At 41.5% G+C, this 17,408-nt stretch overlaps 1 protein-coding gene across 3 annotated transcripts in view; it reads left to right on the forward strand.

The window, feature by feature from the left end:
• Window positions 1-540: 540 nt before the first annotated feature.
• Window positions 541-17,408, forward strand: part of Stk26 (serine/threonine kinase 26) — a 64,819-nt gene continuing 47,951 nt past the window's right edge. Inside the window, exons 1-5 of one of the 3 annotated variants that reach the window (XM_063280092.1) lie at window positions 541-674; window positions 3,188-3,302; window positions 14,146-14,193; window positions 14,485-14,856; window positions 14,977-15,127. In XM_063280092.1, coding sequence (XP_063136162.1) covers window positions 3,190-3,302; window positions 14,146-14,193; window positions 14,485-14,856; window positions 14,977-15,127 — 684 coding nt within the window. In that variant the 5' untranslated portion in view covers window positions 541-674; window positions 3,188-3,189. Of the gene's footprint in view, window positions 675-3,187; window positions 3,303-14,145; window positions 14,194-14,484; window positions 14,857-14,976; window positions 15,128-17,408 lie in introns of those variants that run through there. The other 2 variants (XM_063280093.1, NM_001191736.2) reach the window with 2 other exon arrangements.

Below are 17,408 nucleotides of genomic sequence, written 5' to 3' on the forward strand. Positions count from 1 at the left end.
CTTCCTGGGCATCCTCCTCCCTGGGGCCTCAAGTCTCTACAGGATTAGGTGTGTCCTCGCCCACTGAGGCCAGATGAGGCAGCCCTCTGCTACGTAGGTACCGGGGCCTCAGACCAACTTGAATGCTCTTTGTTCACCAGCTCCCTCAATCAGGGATTGCTGCCAAGGGAAGTACTGGCTTCCCTGCATGCTGTCAGAAGTTAAAGAAGCCAGAGGCTAGACCAATTAGCTTCATTGTTTTGGCGCAGGGGCTTTGGCCCAGCTATCTATCTACTTATACCAACATTTAAAACGACATTTAGTTCCCATCTTTTTAAAGAGGAAGATTTATGCACAAATATCCTCCTAGATCAATGATATCTTCAAGTGTTTCTTTAGCTTCCGTTGCTTCTCTGCTCTCCTAGTTGTTTGTTTCTTTTTGTATTTCCTGCCGGTTGATAAGAGTAGCAGTCTATGAACTAGGTGGTCACTCTTAATCTTTCTCCTTTTCTTTGTTCTCACAGAACATATACAGTGTTTCAATTAGGGTAGAGGCCTTAAACTTCAAGGTAGGGTGCTGGATTAGTCCAAACCAGCAGTGTCGGAGCCACAAGGCAGAAGACTGTGAGCCGGGGTGAGTGGACAGACAGGTCTGCTGCATTTCGTGAGGGCTGGTGCACCGGAGAAGCCACTATGTAAGTTTTGATCAGAGAGACTTTCTTCTTAGCTTATTTTCTGATGTTCCTGAATGCAATGAATTTGTTTGAAGTGGGTATTTAAATATATATAGGCACAAAACAACCCCCAAATAACTGCTGACTTAGATGATAGTTGCTAAACATGGTGCGGGGGTCCCTCTCTTTGGGCTAAGTGTCTTTTGGGACTCTTCAGCATGTCATCTTTCCAAACGATTTCATTTCTCCAGAGTGTAGCGCTTTGCTTTTAAATAGAAGTCTGTGTGCATAATATAATTTGCTATCAGCTTGTTGGAGTTACAAGGAACCGGTGTACTCTTGCACCACTTCCATTACAAATGCCACACATGGCCAGAATTTGGATTCATCCAGCCAAAAGTTTTAAATGGAATGTAGAGATGTATTGATATGAGAAGTAGGCCGTCATCCTCTGTGACACTCTCAGGTTGATAGCAATTTACAAGATCCTCTTATTACCATGTCCTGCCTTTTACCTTTTATTTTTTTTCTTTTTTCTTTCTTTCTTTTTTTATTATTAACTTGAGTATTTCTTATATACATTTCAAGTGTTATTCCCTTTCCCCGTTTCCGGACAAACATCACCCTCCCCCCTCCCCTTCCTTATGGGTGTTCCCCTCCCAAACCTCCCCCCATTGCCACCCTCCCCGCATAGTCTAGTTCACTGGGGGTTCAGTCTTAGCAGGACCCAGGGCTTCCCCTTCCACTGGTGCTCTTACTAGGATATTCATTGCTACCTATGGGGACAGAGTCCAGGGTCAGTCCATGTATAGTCTTTAGGTAGTGGCTTAGTCCCTGGAAGCTCTGGTTGCTTGACATTGTTGTACTTTTGGGGTCTCGAGCACCTTCAAGCTCTTCCAGTTCTTTCTCTGATTCCTTCAACGGGGGACCTATTCTCAGTTCAGTGGTTTGCTGCTGGCATTCGCCTCTGTATTTGCTGTATTCTGGCTGTGTCTCTCAGGAGCGATCTACATCCGGCTCCTGTTGGTCTGCACTTCTTTGCTTCATCCATCTTGTCTAATTGGGTGGCTGTATATGTATGGGCCACATGTGGGGCAGGCTCTGAATGGGTGTTCCTTATTACCATGTCCTGCCTTTTACCTTTTAAAAGGTAGTCTAAAGCCTCCTTGAGTTGCAATCTATAAAATTTGTACTGTCACGGGATGTGGTGAGCTCAAGTTTTACTGCCCACTGCATAGTCTTGCTTCCTTTTGTTTGTCTTGGATTGACTCTTCCGAGTTTAAAGGTCTGTGCCGAGCTCTTGCCTGTAAATAGCTTTGATCATTATTTACTCTGTCCACATCCTTCATGACATCTTTATAATGAGGTGAGCTGTGGAATCTACGTTATAAAGTAAATAGATACTGAATGATCCAGTGCCTGTATTGTGCTTAGACATGTGGAACACACGACATGTGTCCTAAATATGTGCCCACTGTTAAGGGTTCTAGCATCCTCATTAACTTTGGCATTTCTTTTATTTCTAGCTTTTGCGGTTTACTCTGTGTCTCTGTGTGGCTTCTTCTTAGTCCACCATCTTGCCGTTCATCTGTTCAGCACTTCCACATCATTTTGCCTTTTTCTTGATTTGGGATTCCTTCAACCAAACGTCGTGTTCCAGATATGGCTGCAACAAAGTTTTAATTTTTCTCCAAAGATTGGATAACATGCCATTTTTTTCTAGCTTATTTTCTATCATTGCACCAAATTTTCTTGGGCTTCCTGGCCAAAACAGTCCAGCGAGCTGAAATCAGTCCAGAAAGAACTTTCAATTCCTACATTACCTTCCAGATTCCTGGATAACAATACATTTCGTTCTTGCTATTGCATGGGTTTTTCTTTCGTAAATGCTTTGCCTTAGACAGTATGGGTTACACATCTGTAACCCTAGCCAGGGGAGGACTCAAGTTTAATGTCAGCCTGGCTGCACATAGAAGCCCCCACACAAACAGCATTTTATCATACTGAGATAACATTTTTCCCTCTGACCCTACTTTGGGACATTGTCTTATTATTCTCCCTCCTTCAGCTTCACATTTCATTGGGAAGAAGAGGTGAGTGTGCAGACACAAAAATACCATTTCTTTGTGTCTTCCTGTGTACTGGACCTTTCCTCATTTATAATAATGAACAAACATGGGCTCACATGCCCTTAGCCCGAGAAGCACCCGCTTCCCTATCCTCTGGTCAATTCTGCCAGTTTGCTTCCCTTCCTCCAAACCCCACAGGGACTCATTTACAAATAACAAAATTTCAACAAAAGAGAATCTTGTCAAGGGCTTTAAAAAAAATAGAAATTGCGTCCCTTGGTTTCTCATGTCTGTTCTGTACTTGCTTTCTCAAAGGAGCACTAATGGATTTGTCTGACAGGAGTCCTCCTCACAGAAATCCCTCTTCATTTAGAAAAAAGTCATGTTTCACTGCGACTCTAGATTTCCTAATCAGCTATAAAATAATTCTTGTAAATTTTCAGACTCTGCTTTTTGTTTTTAAAGAAATGTTTTCAGGGGTCAGCAAGATTGCCCAGAAGAGAAAGATGTCTGCTATTAAACCTGATGACCTGAGATTGAGCCCCAGGACCCAAATGGTGGAAAGAGAGGACCAATATCTGTAAGTTGTCCTTTGACCTTCACATGAATGCTGACATATGTGAACAAACAAATACACTCTTGAGCATGCATGAACATACAAAATTCAGTATAAATAATTAATCTGAAAAAGAAATATTTCTAGAAAACCATTAAATGTCGCTGCCGGCCCATGAAATCTCACAATATGGTAGCTTAAACAAGACCTGCATGGGGACAACAGCAGCTGACATGCTGACAAGTCTGAAGGAAAGCTCACAAGGCCCCACCTCTATAAAGAGCTTAAGACAATCAATGACTGCTGGAAATGGGAGAAAAATTCTGCTCCCAGGATGGATTACCTAATAGATTATCCAATTACAAGGGTCATCCCTTAACACGTATACACTAGAGCATCACTAAATGGACACAACAGAGGGGACGTGCGTGTGTAACAATAATCATTGAAGAAGAGGTCGTGAATTGGAGACGTAGTAGAGGGGCATGAAAGGAGTTGCAGGGAGGAGGGAAGGGCTCCAAATAATACCAATATGGTATGCATATATGAAATATCTCAAAAACAAAAAATAAATTTAAGAAAAAGTCAGTGTTGTGAGTCACATTCGAGACAGCCAAAATCTCTTTCATGTAACAGTAAGGAAACTGAGGCATTTGCTAGGCTTACTTTTCATCTATTAGTCAGTCAACAATTTCAGAAAAGTTTTTAACTGGATCATGCTGAACCATACTGGCAGATACAATGGGTGTGTTTTTCTCAGGAAACACACTGGATATTATTCATAGAAGGAAGTTTGAAAACTTCAGCTTGCCAGATTGGCTTCCTGCATTTAACTTATCATCTACATTGCTTTCATCTCAAAAGTTTCCTTTTGTTTTATTATTCTTTGTATGAATTCTATCTTTGAACCATACAAAGTTTCTTCTTGTTGTGAAAATCCAGCTGCCAACTTTATTTAGTATTCACTATGCACCAGACTCTCTTCTCAGCCTTTTATTGTAGAAAAATTCAAGTGTGGATTTATAAACTTTGAAGACAAAGAAGAGGACAACATTGGGCTGAGGTGACAGTGTCCTGATAGCATCTGGGTACAGGTATAATGCTTTCTGTTGAGGTTAATGACAAATTCATGGATTAAATGACTTTGTGAAAATTGACTGAGCTGTTGAACCCTTCACATGTGTGCAGCTTACTGTAGACATATCATGCTTTAATGACGTTTAAAGAAGAAGAACCTTCATTTGTAACTTTAAGTCAATTTTGAGTATTTTTATTTCTTTGTTTTTTGGAAAATGATGAATCTGTGGTACAGGTTTAAAAAAATACTTCACTGAAGACCATATGTGCATACGTGGGGTGCACATGTAGACTAAACTGAGATTTGGCCTTTAGTAGTCTAGTTCCAGACCCTTTGTTTTAAGCTAGTATCATATATACCACCTGTCAGAATTAATTCATTTCTTTGTAGCAGTTATTTGGTATCTATTCATATGATAATCTTTTTATGGTTCTTACTGAATCTACTTCTGCATAATCCCTCATCATATGTCATCACTTGTTAAAATGAAACAAAACGAAAAGAGGAAAATACTACAATGACTTCAGTTCTCTGACCTTGCCATCTTCCTTGCTGTCCATTAAAAGAGAATAAACTATGAAATCCATAAATTGCAACTCTAATAGTATTTTTTATAGGGCTGGAGAGATGGAGCAGCAGTTAAAAGGACAGGCTGCTCTTCCAAAGGTCCTGAGTTCAATTCCCAGCAACTACACAATGGCTCATAACCATCTATAATGGGATTCGATGCCCTCTTCTGGCCTGCAGGTGTACGTGCAGATAGAGCTCTCATATACATAAATAAATTTTTAAAAAGTATATTATCTATGGAAGCCACTCTAAAAATCCTCCTAACCTGTCCCTAAGAGCAGAGAATGTGTTGCAGTGTCTTCTCTACCCTTACCATGATACGAGTTCACACCAGACAAGGTGGAATCCACTTAGTTTAATTTGACCCTTGATTTTTATGTGATTCAGAGTCACACAAACTTTGGTAAATAAAGATGATTCAGAGTCACACAAACTTTGGTAAATAAAGATCAGCCTCTCCAAGACCCCTGTGTGCTGGCTAAGAGTACTAGAATCTCAGAAGAAGGGGGAAATGGACAGAAAGAAAGAAACATTACTTCTGTGGCGTTTTCAATTCTCTATCAGCTATTTTACAGCAGATCCTGTTAAGTGATTGGTGGTGTCCATTTTAGAATAGGAATATCAGAAGAAAAGAACATGGTGTAGCACTTTTTATGGACAGCACAAAGCTACGTTGTGTTAGAAGTACAAAGTGCTTCGAACAAAAGTACCAATAAGCTAATATTTTTCGTTACAGTGGATCGTGAAGGTGAGTCACACTGCTTTTAATCTCTCTGTCAGGGAACAAAAAGGAAAATGAAAGTTAAAATATTATAGACCTTATCACTTTGGAAACACAAATTCACACTAAGACATTATTAGTAGATTATAGAATAATTATAGTAAACTCTAACGAAGTCAAAGTTATTTTAAACCCATGATCCTTTGAGTCTTATCTACTAGTAGCAACTGTTTTCTCCACTCCAGATATAAGCTATGTGGCCCTGTCTCCTCTATGATTGTAGTGGGAGAAAGTCTGAATTCTGATGCCTTATTCCTTGGCTCCAATTCTCACTTCCCCTCTTAATGACTATTTTACCATGGTTTATAAGATTGTCTAATTTTTGCAAATAGGAATATATTTGAGCTTCAGGGAAATGGTCATTTTTCAGTATAAATATAGATCATTCAGAATTATGTATCATTGATATAAAATTCAAATTGAATTTTCATTCTACATTTGTCTTAGATATGCTATTTAACCTATCCGTCCTCGTCTTTCTTCACTGTAAACTGGAAATGGTAAATTACTAGCAGTACCTAATTCATAGTCCTGGTCAGGATTGAGCAGGGTTGTGTATAAATTGTAGTCCCGTCTGATTCAAAGTAATTGCCGCATCTATTATAACTAATTCCTCAGGTTACATCAATTCAAGCTTGGCTTGGGCTCTGCTTTATGGACAGTGAACGAATTACGCTGCATCTCACTGGCTATGTGTAGAACCCAAGCAAAAGACTGAGCATGTAACCTTTGGTTATGCGCACTCCCTTGGATGGCTTATATTTTGCTGAGAACTATATTCCCTAACCCAGCATTTTACAATCCAGACAGTTTCTTCTGCTGTTGGTCCATATAAATGACCTTTCCATACAGCAATAATCTTTTACGTTTTCAGAGGCTGGAAAATTTTCTTTTAAAAATACGTAGAGTTTCTCAACTTTAGTCTACTTTTATAAGCATCTATTTCTCTGTATTTGCACGGCAGGAATCTGTCTGTTGTCAGATGTAAGAGAGATGTTAAATTTAAGAGCTGGTATGCTTGTGTTTCTTGTAACATGGGGAGAAAGCCCAAACACATAATAAAATGTGGTGTACAAAACATCTAAAATACAGTCTGTTTGTATCTGCTTTCCTGATCTCATTTTGTAAATGTCTACCACTATTTTCACAATTTATATGGGAAACATGATTTATCTATGTTAATTTCAAGCTGGCAGCCAGCCCTCCGAATGCTTACCTTCCCATATTGTAAACCACAGGGATGTGTGAAGGCTCACATAAGGGCAGTAGCACAGAAAGAATGAAAGAATCAGAGCCTATGAATGACTCTGAAAAGATTGAAGCAGCACTAACAGCACCACACACTTTCACTGCAAGCAAGTATCATGATTTTACCAGTAGTCCGTGCTTTAGATTGCTAAAAATTGTTCCTGTTTTTCTTTCCATTCTGGAAGACACTAAGTTGGCTTCGTGAAACCAGGCATGCATGTCATCTCCCACCTCATTTTCTTGTGAGTGTAGGAGGGGAAATATAATACAAACTGTTCTGGCTTACAATAATCTATTTTACAGTTGCATACAAGAAAACCATCCCAGAAATCCTGGCAACATAGCGTTTAGACTTCTTCATATCATTTCTCTTTTACTCCCCTCATTTCTTTATTGTCAGTACCATGCAGTCAAAGGCAATTTAAGGTATGCAAGCACATGGCGAAACATTTAGTAACAGGGCCTTATACACATGATTTTTAACGCTTGCTACTTTGAAGAAAACATCGTTTTCTACAGCTATCCTGATAGATACGATGTCAGTAGGCACGAACAGCTTTTGACTGTCCCCAAGCAGAAATGAACTCTTTAAGAAGTGGTTTTCTAAATAGGAAGTGAACTTACTTTCTATTTTTTATGCCTTTTATTAACACTTTGTCATGGGGTTGTACAGGATTTATCTCTGCAATTGTCAAACCTATATTTGCAATTTGATTTCTTGGTATTTTCAGCAGCTCTCTGGATCTTTCCTCTTCGGTGCCTTACAGGCACCTCAGATTCTGGATCCCAAAGTTACCTCTTTATCTTTTCTTCAATCTTGTTGCTACTTTAATGTTGTCAGGTGTCACTTACCCAGTCCCTTAAGCTCCATGTTGCTGGCATCTTACATCTCTTTCTCCAGTGATGTCCATGTCGAATCAATTGATCGCTGCTTATTTCACCTTCAAATCCTTTCTAGAATCTATCCCCTTCTCTTTATTCTTTTAGCCATTAATTTAGTTCATGCCCTCTCTATGCTTTTAGGATGACCACCTAACGATCTTTTAATAGCTTCCTAGGCTTCAACTTTCCTCCATATCCAATCTGCTCTTTATGTGTAAAGGGTTTTCTTTTGAAAAAAATCTGGCTCAAATCCCCCTCTCCCTACACTCCAGGCCTTCTAAGAGCCTGTTGGATCAAGTCTAAACTCTGCAGAAAGGCATATGGAGCCCACAGTCTGCCCCTAACTTATCCCAGCCCTAATACTGGGATGCCTCGTGGACTCTGTTTCTGCCTGTCCAAAAGTAAACCCACAGCTAGACCACAAGGATAGTGTGTCATTTCTCTAAGCTAGTTGTTCTTAACAGAGTACATATTAACAGAACCTCAAAAAGGTTCTCTTTCTCTATTTGAGACGTACAAATTCACAGCCTCTGTATTAATGGATGCAATAGTCTATATTATCTAGGCTCTAAGGGAGTGTGCATGCCTTTTTTTTTCCTTCTTTTTTCTTTTTTTCGGAGCTGGGGACTGAACCCAGGGCCTTGCGCTTGCTAGGCAAGCGCTCTACCACTGAGCTAAATCCCCAACCCCGTGTGCATGCCTTTTTATGTGTTTATTCATGTCTTTCCTTCCGTCTGGAATGCCTCCTTTGCTCTACTCTTGCTTCTCAGTTGTCTCCTTAGCTATTTACCACTTATTTTTCAAGGCTTAGCTCAAGTGTTTCCTCTGTCATTTCTTCCAGAAAATCAATTGCTCTTTGGCTTATTGCCACATTCATTTTACTTTTGTTTCCACTAAGTATCTCACAATGTGGTCCACACTGGCCTCAAATTTGTGCTGATCCTCCTGCCTCAGCCTCCCAAACGATAATGTTACAGGCCTGTAGAACAATGTCTAGATCAAAGCATTTTTAAATGGACTGCCATCAAAATCAATTCTTCTCTTGAATGTGCCCACTTCTGATATTCTTGTGGAAGAAAGCAAACATCTTATATATCTTGGTGTTCTCAGTGTTGAGCATAGCCCCTGGCTTTGTGATCAAGAAATGCATCAGAAAAGAAAAGTGAAGAAAACAGGCAAAGTTGTGTGTCTTGGGCAGACTCTAGAGTCAAAGTGAAAGTACAAATACGTATGGTGTCTGCTTCTTCGTAACAACTCCAACTTAACCAACCATAGAGTTCTCACAGCAGATGTCATCACTTAGCACACGGACTCTTACAAAGTCCAAGTGGCCTTGGGAAAAAAGTTGGCGAATGGGAGATTTGGTTGTTTTTAGTGTTGAGTTTCTGTCCCTCAGATACTTGTCGGTATCTCTGCAATGAGTGCCTGTCAGGACGGTACTCTGTTCATGATCTCTAAAGTATAGCTGTAACAAAACCATGAAAGTTTTTCTCCCACAGTGTGACAGAACTCCGCTAAGCCAGTTGAAGGTTGGTAATTTTATACAACTGCCTTTCTTAGAGGTCCTGGCAACGACTTCCTTTTCCTCAGTGTGAGCTGATGGCATAGTCACTTCCTATTCGGTCTCAACTGCCAGGTTTTTTTTTTTTTCTGTTTTTAACAGCCACCTTTGACTAGAGCTGTTCACATGAGGAGCCTCTGAATTAAAGAACAAGTAGCCAATTCAGTAGACTTTAAAAAGTCAACCCAGAGGGGAAAATATCACCCAGAATGGCAGTCGAGCATCACTTCATGGTGACACATGAAAAGGCTCTCCTGTGACTAAAGTCTGCAACCCCAGGAGCAGAGAGGTACCCGATCTTATTACAAAGAGCCCAGTTTCCCAAATCAACTCTCTTAAGAAATGCCTTTCAATGTTCTTCCACAGAAGTCTCTCCACTACCCTTGTGGCAAGACAAAACTGTCATTATGGAGTGACCCATGGAGCAACCAGTGTTTCTTTTGGCACATGGAGAGCTGTGAGGGCTCCTGTACAGGCCTGTGCCACTCTACAGCACGACTCTGTCACCTAAGAGGGTGTGGGTAGACAAATTGAAACCAGGGAAGGAGCCATTCTACCTTTGGAATCAGACAGATAAGTGCATGAAGTGGTCCAGACCACATTGTCCTCTCTCAGCGCTGGAACTAATTGATGCAGGCAATGAGCTCGTTTCTTTCAGGGCCCAAGTGCAAGCATTTCAAAGAGTGTCAGTACACATGTAAAGAAATGCAGCAAGCAGGAAGCTACTTAAGCAGCATCTGCTCCCACCCATTTCGTCTGTTGCTGTAGTCCCCTCGGTAGCATCAGGAAGTGACTCTACTGACAAGATAGTGCTGTGTAGAGTCCTACATACTTTGATCTCTATTACAAATGATACTGTGGTAGACTGTCGCATAATACCCCAAAAGTACAAGGGTATTCTGGAGAAATCAGAAATTATACAGGTTTAACATTCTCTGACTAAGAATGGATTCCATAGGGGCTTTTTGTTTTTGTTTTGTTTTTTGTGTTTTTGTTTTGTTTTGTTTTGTTTTGTTTTGCAAAGGATAGTGGTTAGTGCAAAGGTTAGAGCTATTGTATCATCCATTTCCAATCTGATACCCACAAAATGTAAAGATCAGGTTGGAGATATCACACATTCTTTTACTAAATAACAAACAAATGAACAAACTGCTGGCCATGGTAGGATAGGCCTTTATCCCACCACTTGAGTTTAAGGTCAGCCTGGTCTACACAGTGAATTCCAGGCCAATCTGGGATACACAGTGAGATCCTGTCTTTAAAACTAAGAAAGAAAGAAAGAAAGAAAGAAAGAAAGAAAGAAAGAAAAGAGAAAGAGAGAGAGAGGAAGGAAGGAAGGAAGGAAGGAAGGAAGGAAGGACAGTAAGAACAGCAAAATGAAAAAGACCCTTGACTGTTTTACCTTCATGTATCTCTTCAGCGCCTTATAGCATGAATCCAAATATTCCTGTCACTGGATGGTAAGCGTCAAGAATACCAGGTACTCTGGTTTAATATATTCCAACAATGAATACAATTCTGACATTGTATCACATTGCCACTACACTTTGCACATTTCATATATTTCAACAGAGACATTAGGCAGAAAATGTGAAAGTTCATAACATGAGCCCCTTTCTTTAAACTTTGTGGACTAAAGGCTCACATTTTGTCTTGATGAATTATTGTGTTCAGAAGCTCTTAGGTAATGCCTGGCACATTTGAACATGTTTAGTGACTATATTTTAAACAAACCAATATTTTCCATAAATGACTCTGTTTGATATCACATTGAGCTAAAATATGCAAGTCTCCTGTGGGGGGAGTGGGGCTCGTAATAGTTATTTTCCTTGCCATTACATTAACTCTTTGGGAAAAGGTGGTTTATGGTACAAGGGTAGCATAATAATATTTAGTTGTTTCTAGGACCCACTTGACATGACCTCATAATTATATTTTATTACAGGCAGAGCACTGGACTAAATATACCAAAGAACACTGATTCCCAGGCATGCTACTCCATTAGCAGTTCCTCTATCAAAGGTCGTACAACACAGTCCGCCAAGCTTTGGCCCACTGACATTTTGAGTTAGATACTGCTTTGTTGTAGGCATTGTTGTGGATATCCCTCACCTCTACCAACTAGAGAGTAGTAGCAAGGCCCTCACTCTTTATTAAACCAAAATGTGCGATCTATCCGAGGTAAAACTTGCTCCTAGCTATAGACATACATATTTGCTATGAATCAGTCAGCCCACTAATTACATTAAATGTGGGGAAAGTTCAATATTTAATATTGAAGTTATGATAAATATCAAGAAATCCAATCCATAGATGTTAAATTTTATTTATTTATTTTTGCATCTCTGTGTGTGATTTTGGGCCTGCACGTGCGATACCGTGCATATGGAGACAGCTCATTTTCTCATTTCACTATATAGTGCTAGGGATTGAACTGGTGCCGATTGATGTTCAATTTAATTTTGTTTTAATTTGGAGGGTTTGTGGATACTAACATGGAATTCATTTTCTTCATGAATTCTGCATATAGTCTTAATTTCTCTAGTTGCTAAACATTCATAATTACCTGTGGTAATGGACTATACAGGCTGAGTTTCCCTAATCTGTAAATTTCAAATCCAAAATGCTCTGAAGTGTGAAAATTTTTGAATGTCAACCTGAGGTTCAAAAGTTTTATATTTTCATGTTCAGGGTGTCAGCTCTTAAGAGTTCATATCAATAACTCCATATTTGAAAAACTCTGAAATCTGAAACACTTCTCTCAAGCAGTCAGATGCGAGACACTCAACCTGTATTATTAGTATTAAAACAGTCAACCATTCTCTCTCTCTCTCTCTCTCTCTCTCTCTCTCTCTCTCTCTCTCTTTCTGTGTGTGTGTGTGTGTGTGTGTGTGTGTATGTGTGTGTGTGTACGTGTGCGCGCGCATGTGCATGAAGTCAGGAAAGTCATTTCTTCACTTGTTTAGAGTTCATTTGTTTACTAAATCCACACAACACTCTCTTAGGTAGTTATGAAGTTACAACTGGGAAGAACACAGCAGGCCAAAAGTGAATTGAATAACATAAACAAGGGACCATGTTGAAGGTTAACCAAGAGCAGTGCCTGTGAGTCTAACCTGACAACAATACAATAAAATATAATATCCCCAATATATACCTAATATCATCAAAGAATACCAAGGAAGTGCATTTGCTTATCAACAAATATTTATTGAGGACCCACTTTGTGGCACAGAACATTCTAGACTCTGAGAATAACCCTAATAGCAAACATGGTCCTCAGAAAGATATCGTTCTTCCAGAATAATTCTCATAGAAGAGAAGCTGGGTCTCTGGCTGGCTTCAGTGAGCAAATAAATGGCGTACAATTCCTAAAATACAAAGACAGAGCAACCCTGTAAATGTTTCCACATGCACACAGCCCAGTTTTGAAAATGAGCACAGGGCAGGTGCACATTGGCTGGTGGGTCTGAGAACCTTCAGTGGACATGCTTGAGGTGGGTCTTTAATGATGGAGCTTGATTCACATCGTACTAACTCAAAAAAAAAAAAAAAACCCACCCTTAGAATCACTATCTGCTTCATCCTCTCAGACCTTGTTCACAGTGCAAAGTCTTGGGTTCACTCCACACTTACAGGTTCAAAATCTTCAGAATAAGAATAAAAAATAGTTTTCCTTAAAAAAAAAATCCTTTCAGCCCAGCATGGTGGCACATGCCTTCAGTCCCAACATTCAGAAGGCAAAGGGAGACAGATCTCTGTGAGTTTGAGGCCAGCTTTTTCTGCATAATGAGTTCCAATCAAGGCAGGGCTACATAGCAAGACCATGTCTCAACCAAACAAAATAAGTAAGTAAGTAAGTAAACAAGCAAACAAGCAAACTCCCTTGAGGTCTCTATGAACATTAAAGTTTTGGTGGCACGGTATGTGTCTGGGTAGGCTAGGACATACAGTGACTTGAGCTGGTGAGAAATAGATACTAGATCTGGGCCTACCATTGGGAAGAACAGAGAATGCCAAGACTTGGGGGACTGTGAGTAAGGTAAAGTCAATGCCATCATTTAATATCTTTCTTCCATATAATAGAAGGTAGCAAGTGTCAGGGGGACCCAGACTGAACGTCTCAGATGCATTGCTTTTTAATTGCAATATTTGAGTCAAATATTTACTTGGCTGAACCTTTTGCTCTAGTTGTTCAATGGGGAGAAAGAAGTGTGACCCAAGTGATCTCTTGTCACAATAACTCTTTACAAAACACAGTGCATAAATTTTGGGCTCTCTGTCACAACAAAAAAGAAATCTATTAATAATAATCATGTTGATAATAACCAGATACTTTTCTTGGAGAAAAAAAATTATAAAAGAAAAATAATGTTTCCTGAGTGTGCCTTGGTTGCATAGGCTTCTAACAAACTTCAAGGTGAGTTCTCATTTTAAACGTGCATTTTGTCCTGTAACCTCATTAGCCCCTGTGTGTTCATATAGATGCTTCCCTGAGATTCCTGTGACTGGTATTATCACTGCCACTGTTGTGTTATTGGGTCCTCGAGAAAGGGTATGCCTCACTCCTGGAGTTGGACTTAAATTGGAAGAACGCAGGGAGTTGCAGAAGTCAAGGCGTTGTATGCTAAATTCAACTATCTATACTACAAAAGATTTAGTCTCATGCTCCTTGCGTCTGTAATCATTGTTAAGTTTTCTGCCGATACATGATCCCTTTTCCAATTTGTTTCTTTCACACGCGCAGAAATTGTGAGAAATTTCAGCCAGGCCATTCCACAACTGACAGCCTAAGGTAAGAACAGACTCAGGTTAAACTAACTTGAGGTTTGTCTAGGGGCAAGGAAGCTGAAAATTGCAAGAGAGAAGTAACTTAGGCACGAAAGAGCAGGTGTCTGGCTTGGTGGCCCCACCCTTGGCCAGGTGGGGGAGCCAAGCAAACTTTTGCAACTCCAGACCTCTGGGCGGCTACAAGCACCCTAGCCTCCCAAGCCTGTCTGCAACGTGGCCGTGTTCGTTCATCTGGGTCGCCCTCATATCCCCCACCCCACTCTCGCTCCCGCAAACTCTTCTGTTCTTTCTCCAGGACCAGTTATGTTCCAGGTTTTTCGATCCCGGCCTTCTGTTGCTCTCCGCAACCCCTGAGAGCCCCATGCTTCGCCAACTCTGACTACTTTAGCCAACCCGGTTTGCAGCTTGAAGCCTCAGCTCCCCTGACACCGCCCGGCAGCGGGGTGGAGGCAGGGCCAACTGCGGAACCGCCCCCGGCCGCCTCCCAGCCTAGGCGTTCGGGCGGGTTGCTGGGGCGCCTCCACCTCCTCTTCCTAAAGCGGCGAGGCGCAGCAGAGCCGCATCACTGGAGCCCAGGTCCCAGCCACTGCCGCACGCACAGCTCTGCATTCAGGAAGAGGAGCGGCACCGCAACTGTCCGAAAGCTAGGCGGGCGAGCGTCAGAGAGGTAAACTGAGTCCGGGAGAGCAGCGCCGCGAACCGCTCACCTCCCCGCAAGGAGGGCGCAGTGGGGGAGTGGAGGCTGCAAGCACCAGCCCACTAACTCCACTTCTCTGCGTCCCTCCAGGCCCCGATCGAGAAGCCTGGGAGAGCTGCAGAGCTACCCCCGTAGGAGGAGCCAGTCTGTGCCCCAGGAGCCACCACCGCAGAAGCAGCGCGAAGTAGCAGCCGCCTCCATGGCCCACTCACCGGTGGCTGTTCAAGTGCCCGGGATGCAGGTGAGGAAGCCCAGGCCTTCCCTGCCGCCCACGTGACTGCCCCAGAGCCCCGCTTTGGGCACGGGGCACCGGGGGACCAGGGGCAGCCACGGAGCAAACCTGAAGGCAGGGCCGGATCTCTCACCAGGTGACCCCTAAGTGAAGCTCGAGGTGTTTTCTGGCGTCCTGGCTAGAAGGTGTTTTGCTTGGGAGAGATTGGGGTGACCGAGAAGCAACAGAAAATGGGGGTTGGGGTTGGCGCGCGGGGGTGAGGAAGGGGGGGCACGTACAAAAATAGGCCAGAACCTTAGGCACCTGTACTTGTTGGCTTGTTAATCGTGGCACAGTTGAGGACTCAGAGTGGGGGAGTCCCAGAACTTAACCTAGTTGAGATGAAGGCATCTTGGACTATGTGGGTTAAAACACCCAAGCAGTGCCCCACACGGTACACACAGAAGTTGGGGCGGAGCGAGACCAGGAGTGGTGGTGGCATTGAGTTGGGTGCTTCCTATGTGCAAAGGGAGAAGAGCAAGATGACTTCTTTTTCCCTTTCGGTGCCATTTACAAGCAAACTTCTATGTCACTCCCCTACCTAGCCCAGTGGGCAGTGCTATGAGGAATGTGGCATCCTGTTCTGAGGTGAGGACTGCTCAGGCCCTTCGCCTTGTCTGTCTGCTAAGGTGGTTGGTATTTAAGCTTTTGTTCATTGCAAAGGAAAAAGTGTGGGACCCAACTTCTTACTCAAAGGCTATGCAGTTCTCCTTCCACTATATTATCATTTCATTAAAGAAAAGTTATGTCAACAAATGTTTTACACATCTCGTTTTTTTAACCACTCTAACATTTTAAAGCATTTACTTGTGGGGTACCCCCCATGGTCACCTAAACAACCCTTTATAAGTAATAGATTAGAGGCTAAAAACACTAAAAATGGGTTCCTTATGATATTCTAAATATGCTAAGTCAAATGAATTATTTCAAGTTATAATTATAATGTCGAGAGCCCTGCATAGCCTATGCTTTTATTAGGAATCAAAACGTGGTAGATTGGAGTCTCAGCCTCCTGCCTCGTGCATGGATTCCATCGTTTGCCTTGGAAATTGGTCTCATTTTTATTCATGATAACAAAGGTGATTTTTAAAATATCCTTTCTCCTCAAAGGGGCCATGTGTACATCTATCCTGCGTTTAAGGACAGGTCTGGGTTGAGACTCAAGAAGGGGAAGGAAAGCAGTGAAAAGGAGAGTTGGGCTTTTAATGGCATTAACCCATTTAAGTTTTTCCTAGGGTCCCAAAGTTTTTTTGCTCATGCACTCTCATTCTCTGGCTCTCTTTTCCATAGCTACTCTGTCCCACACCCCATTCATTCAGTGCTAGCTTTGCCTGTATCTGGACAAGTAGTAGTTTGCAATAGGAACTTTTGCTCTGATCTGGAACAGCATGTGAGCATTTCCCTTTGTGCACAGCTTTCTATTATGTGGAGAAGTCGAAGTTTACATATGGTTGCTGCTTGAGGGCTCCATGCTTCTCTCTCCATTGTGAGCAGGCGCCTGCCTGCCTGCAGCCACACTGGTGCATCTCCTTCATCAACTTTGTGCGATTCTGGGGAACTCTGTGTGCTCAGGAGAAAAGAGTTTCTGCTCTTTATTTCATTTGCCCTGACTTTATTTGATTTATGTGGTTTCTGGTCTTTATTTAATTTGTTCTGACTTTATTTGATTGAGATGGTTTGCGAACTGCTCGCTGTTCAGCATTGGCGTATGGCTCGCTGCTTTGTTTAATTATGTGAGCTGGCTATCTCTTGGAGGTTTAGATCTTAATTAAGGTGGGTTGAAGTGTGAATCACAGATTTGGAATCATCAACTTTGCCTTGCGTCGTATGCTTTCCCAAAGTTGTTCATTTGTCAAGCAAGCCTTAGCGATACAGGGGTACTCATCTCACACCTAGCAAAGATTATTGATTATTGTTCTGCCACTTTTCCTCTAAGTGAAATAGCACATTCTCCAATTATTTTCATTTCTATTTCTAGATGTAGTTCTTAAGCACTTGCTGTGACCTTTACAAAAAACACAACTTTTCCATTTTTAAAATTATACAGGGACCTAAAACACATTTATAGCATGCAGTGTGACCCTTGAGCCTAAAGTAGGTTTGTTTCCTTTTCCAAAAACTATAATGTAAAAATATATTCTGAGATCATAATAGCTTCCTAGAGTTTTGTTAGAGTTAGGAGCAAGCAACTTTTAGGTTGTTTAACTAGCAAGAAAACTTGATTTTGCCATGTGTTCTTTAAATTAATGTT

This window comes from Rattus norvegicus, chromosome X (assembly GCF_036323735.1).
Source record: "Rattus norvegicus strain BN/NHsdMcwi chromosome X, GRCr8, whole genome shotgun sequence".
NCBI classification, from domain to species: domain Eukaryota; kingdom Metazoa; phylum Chordata; class Mammalia; order Rodentia; family Muridae; genus Rattus; species Rattus norvegicus.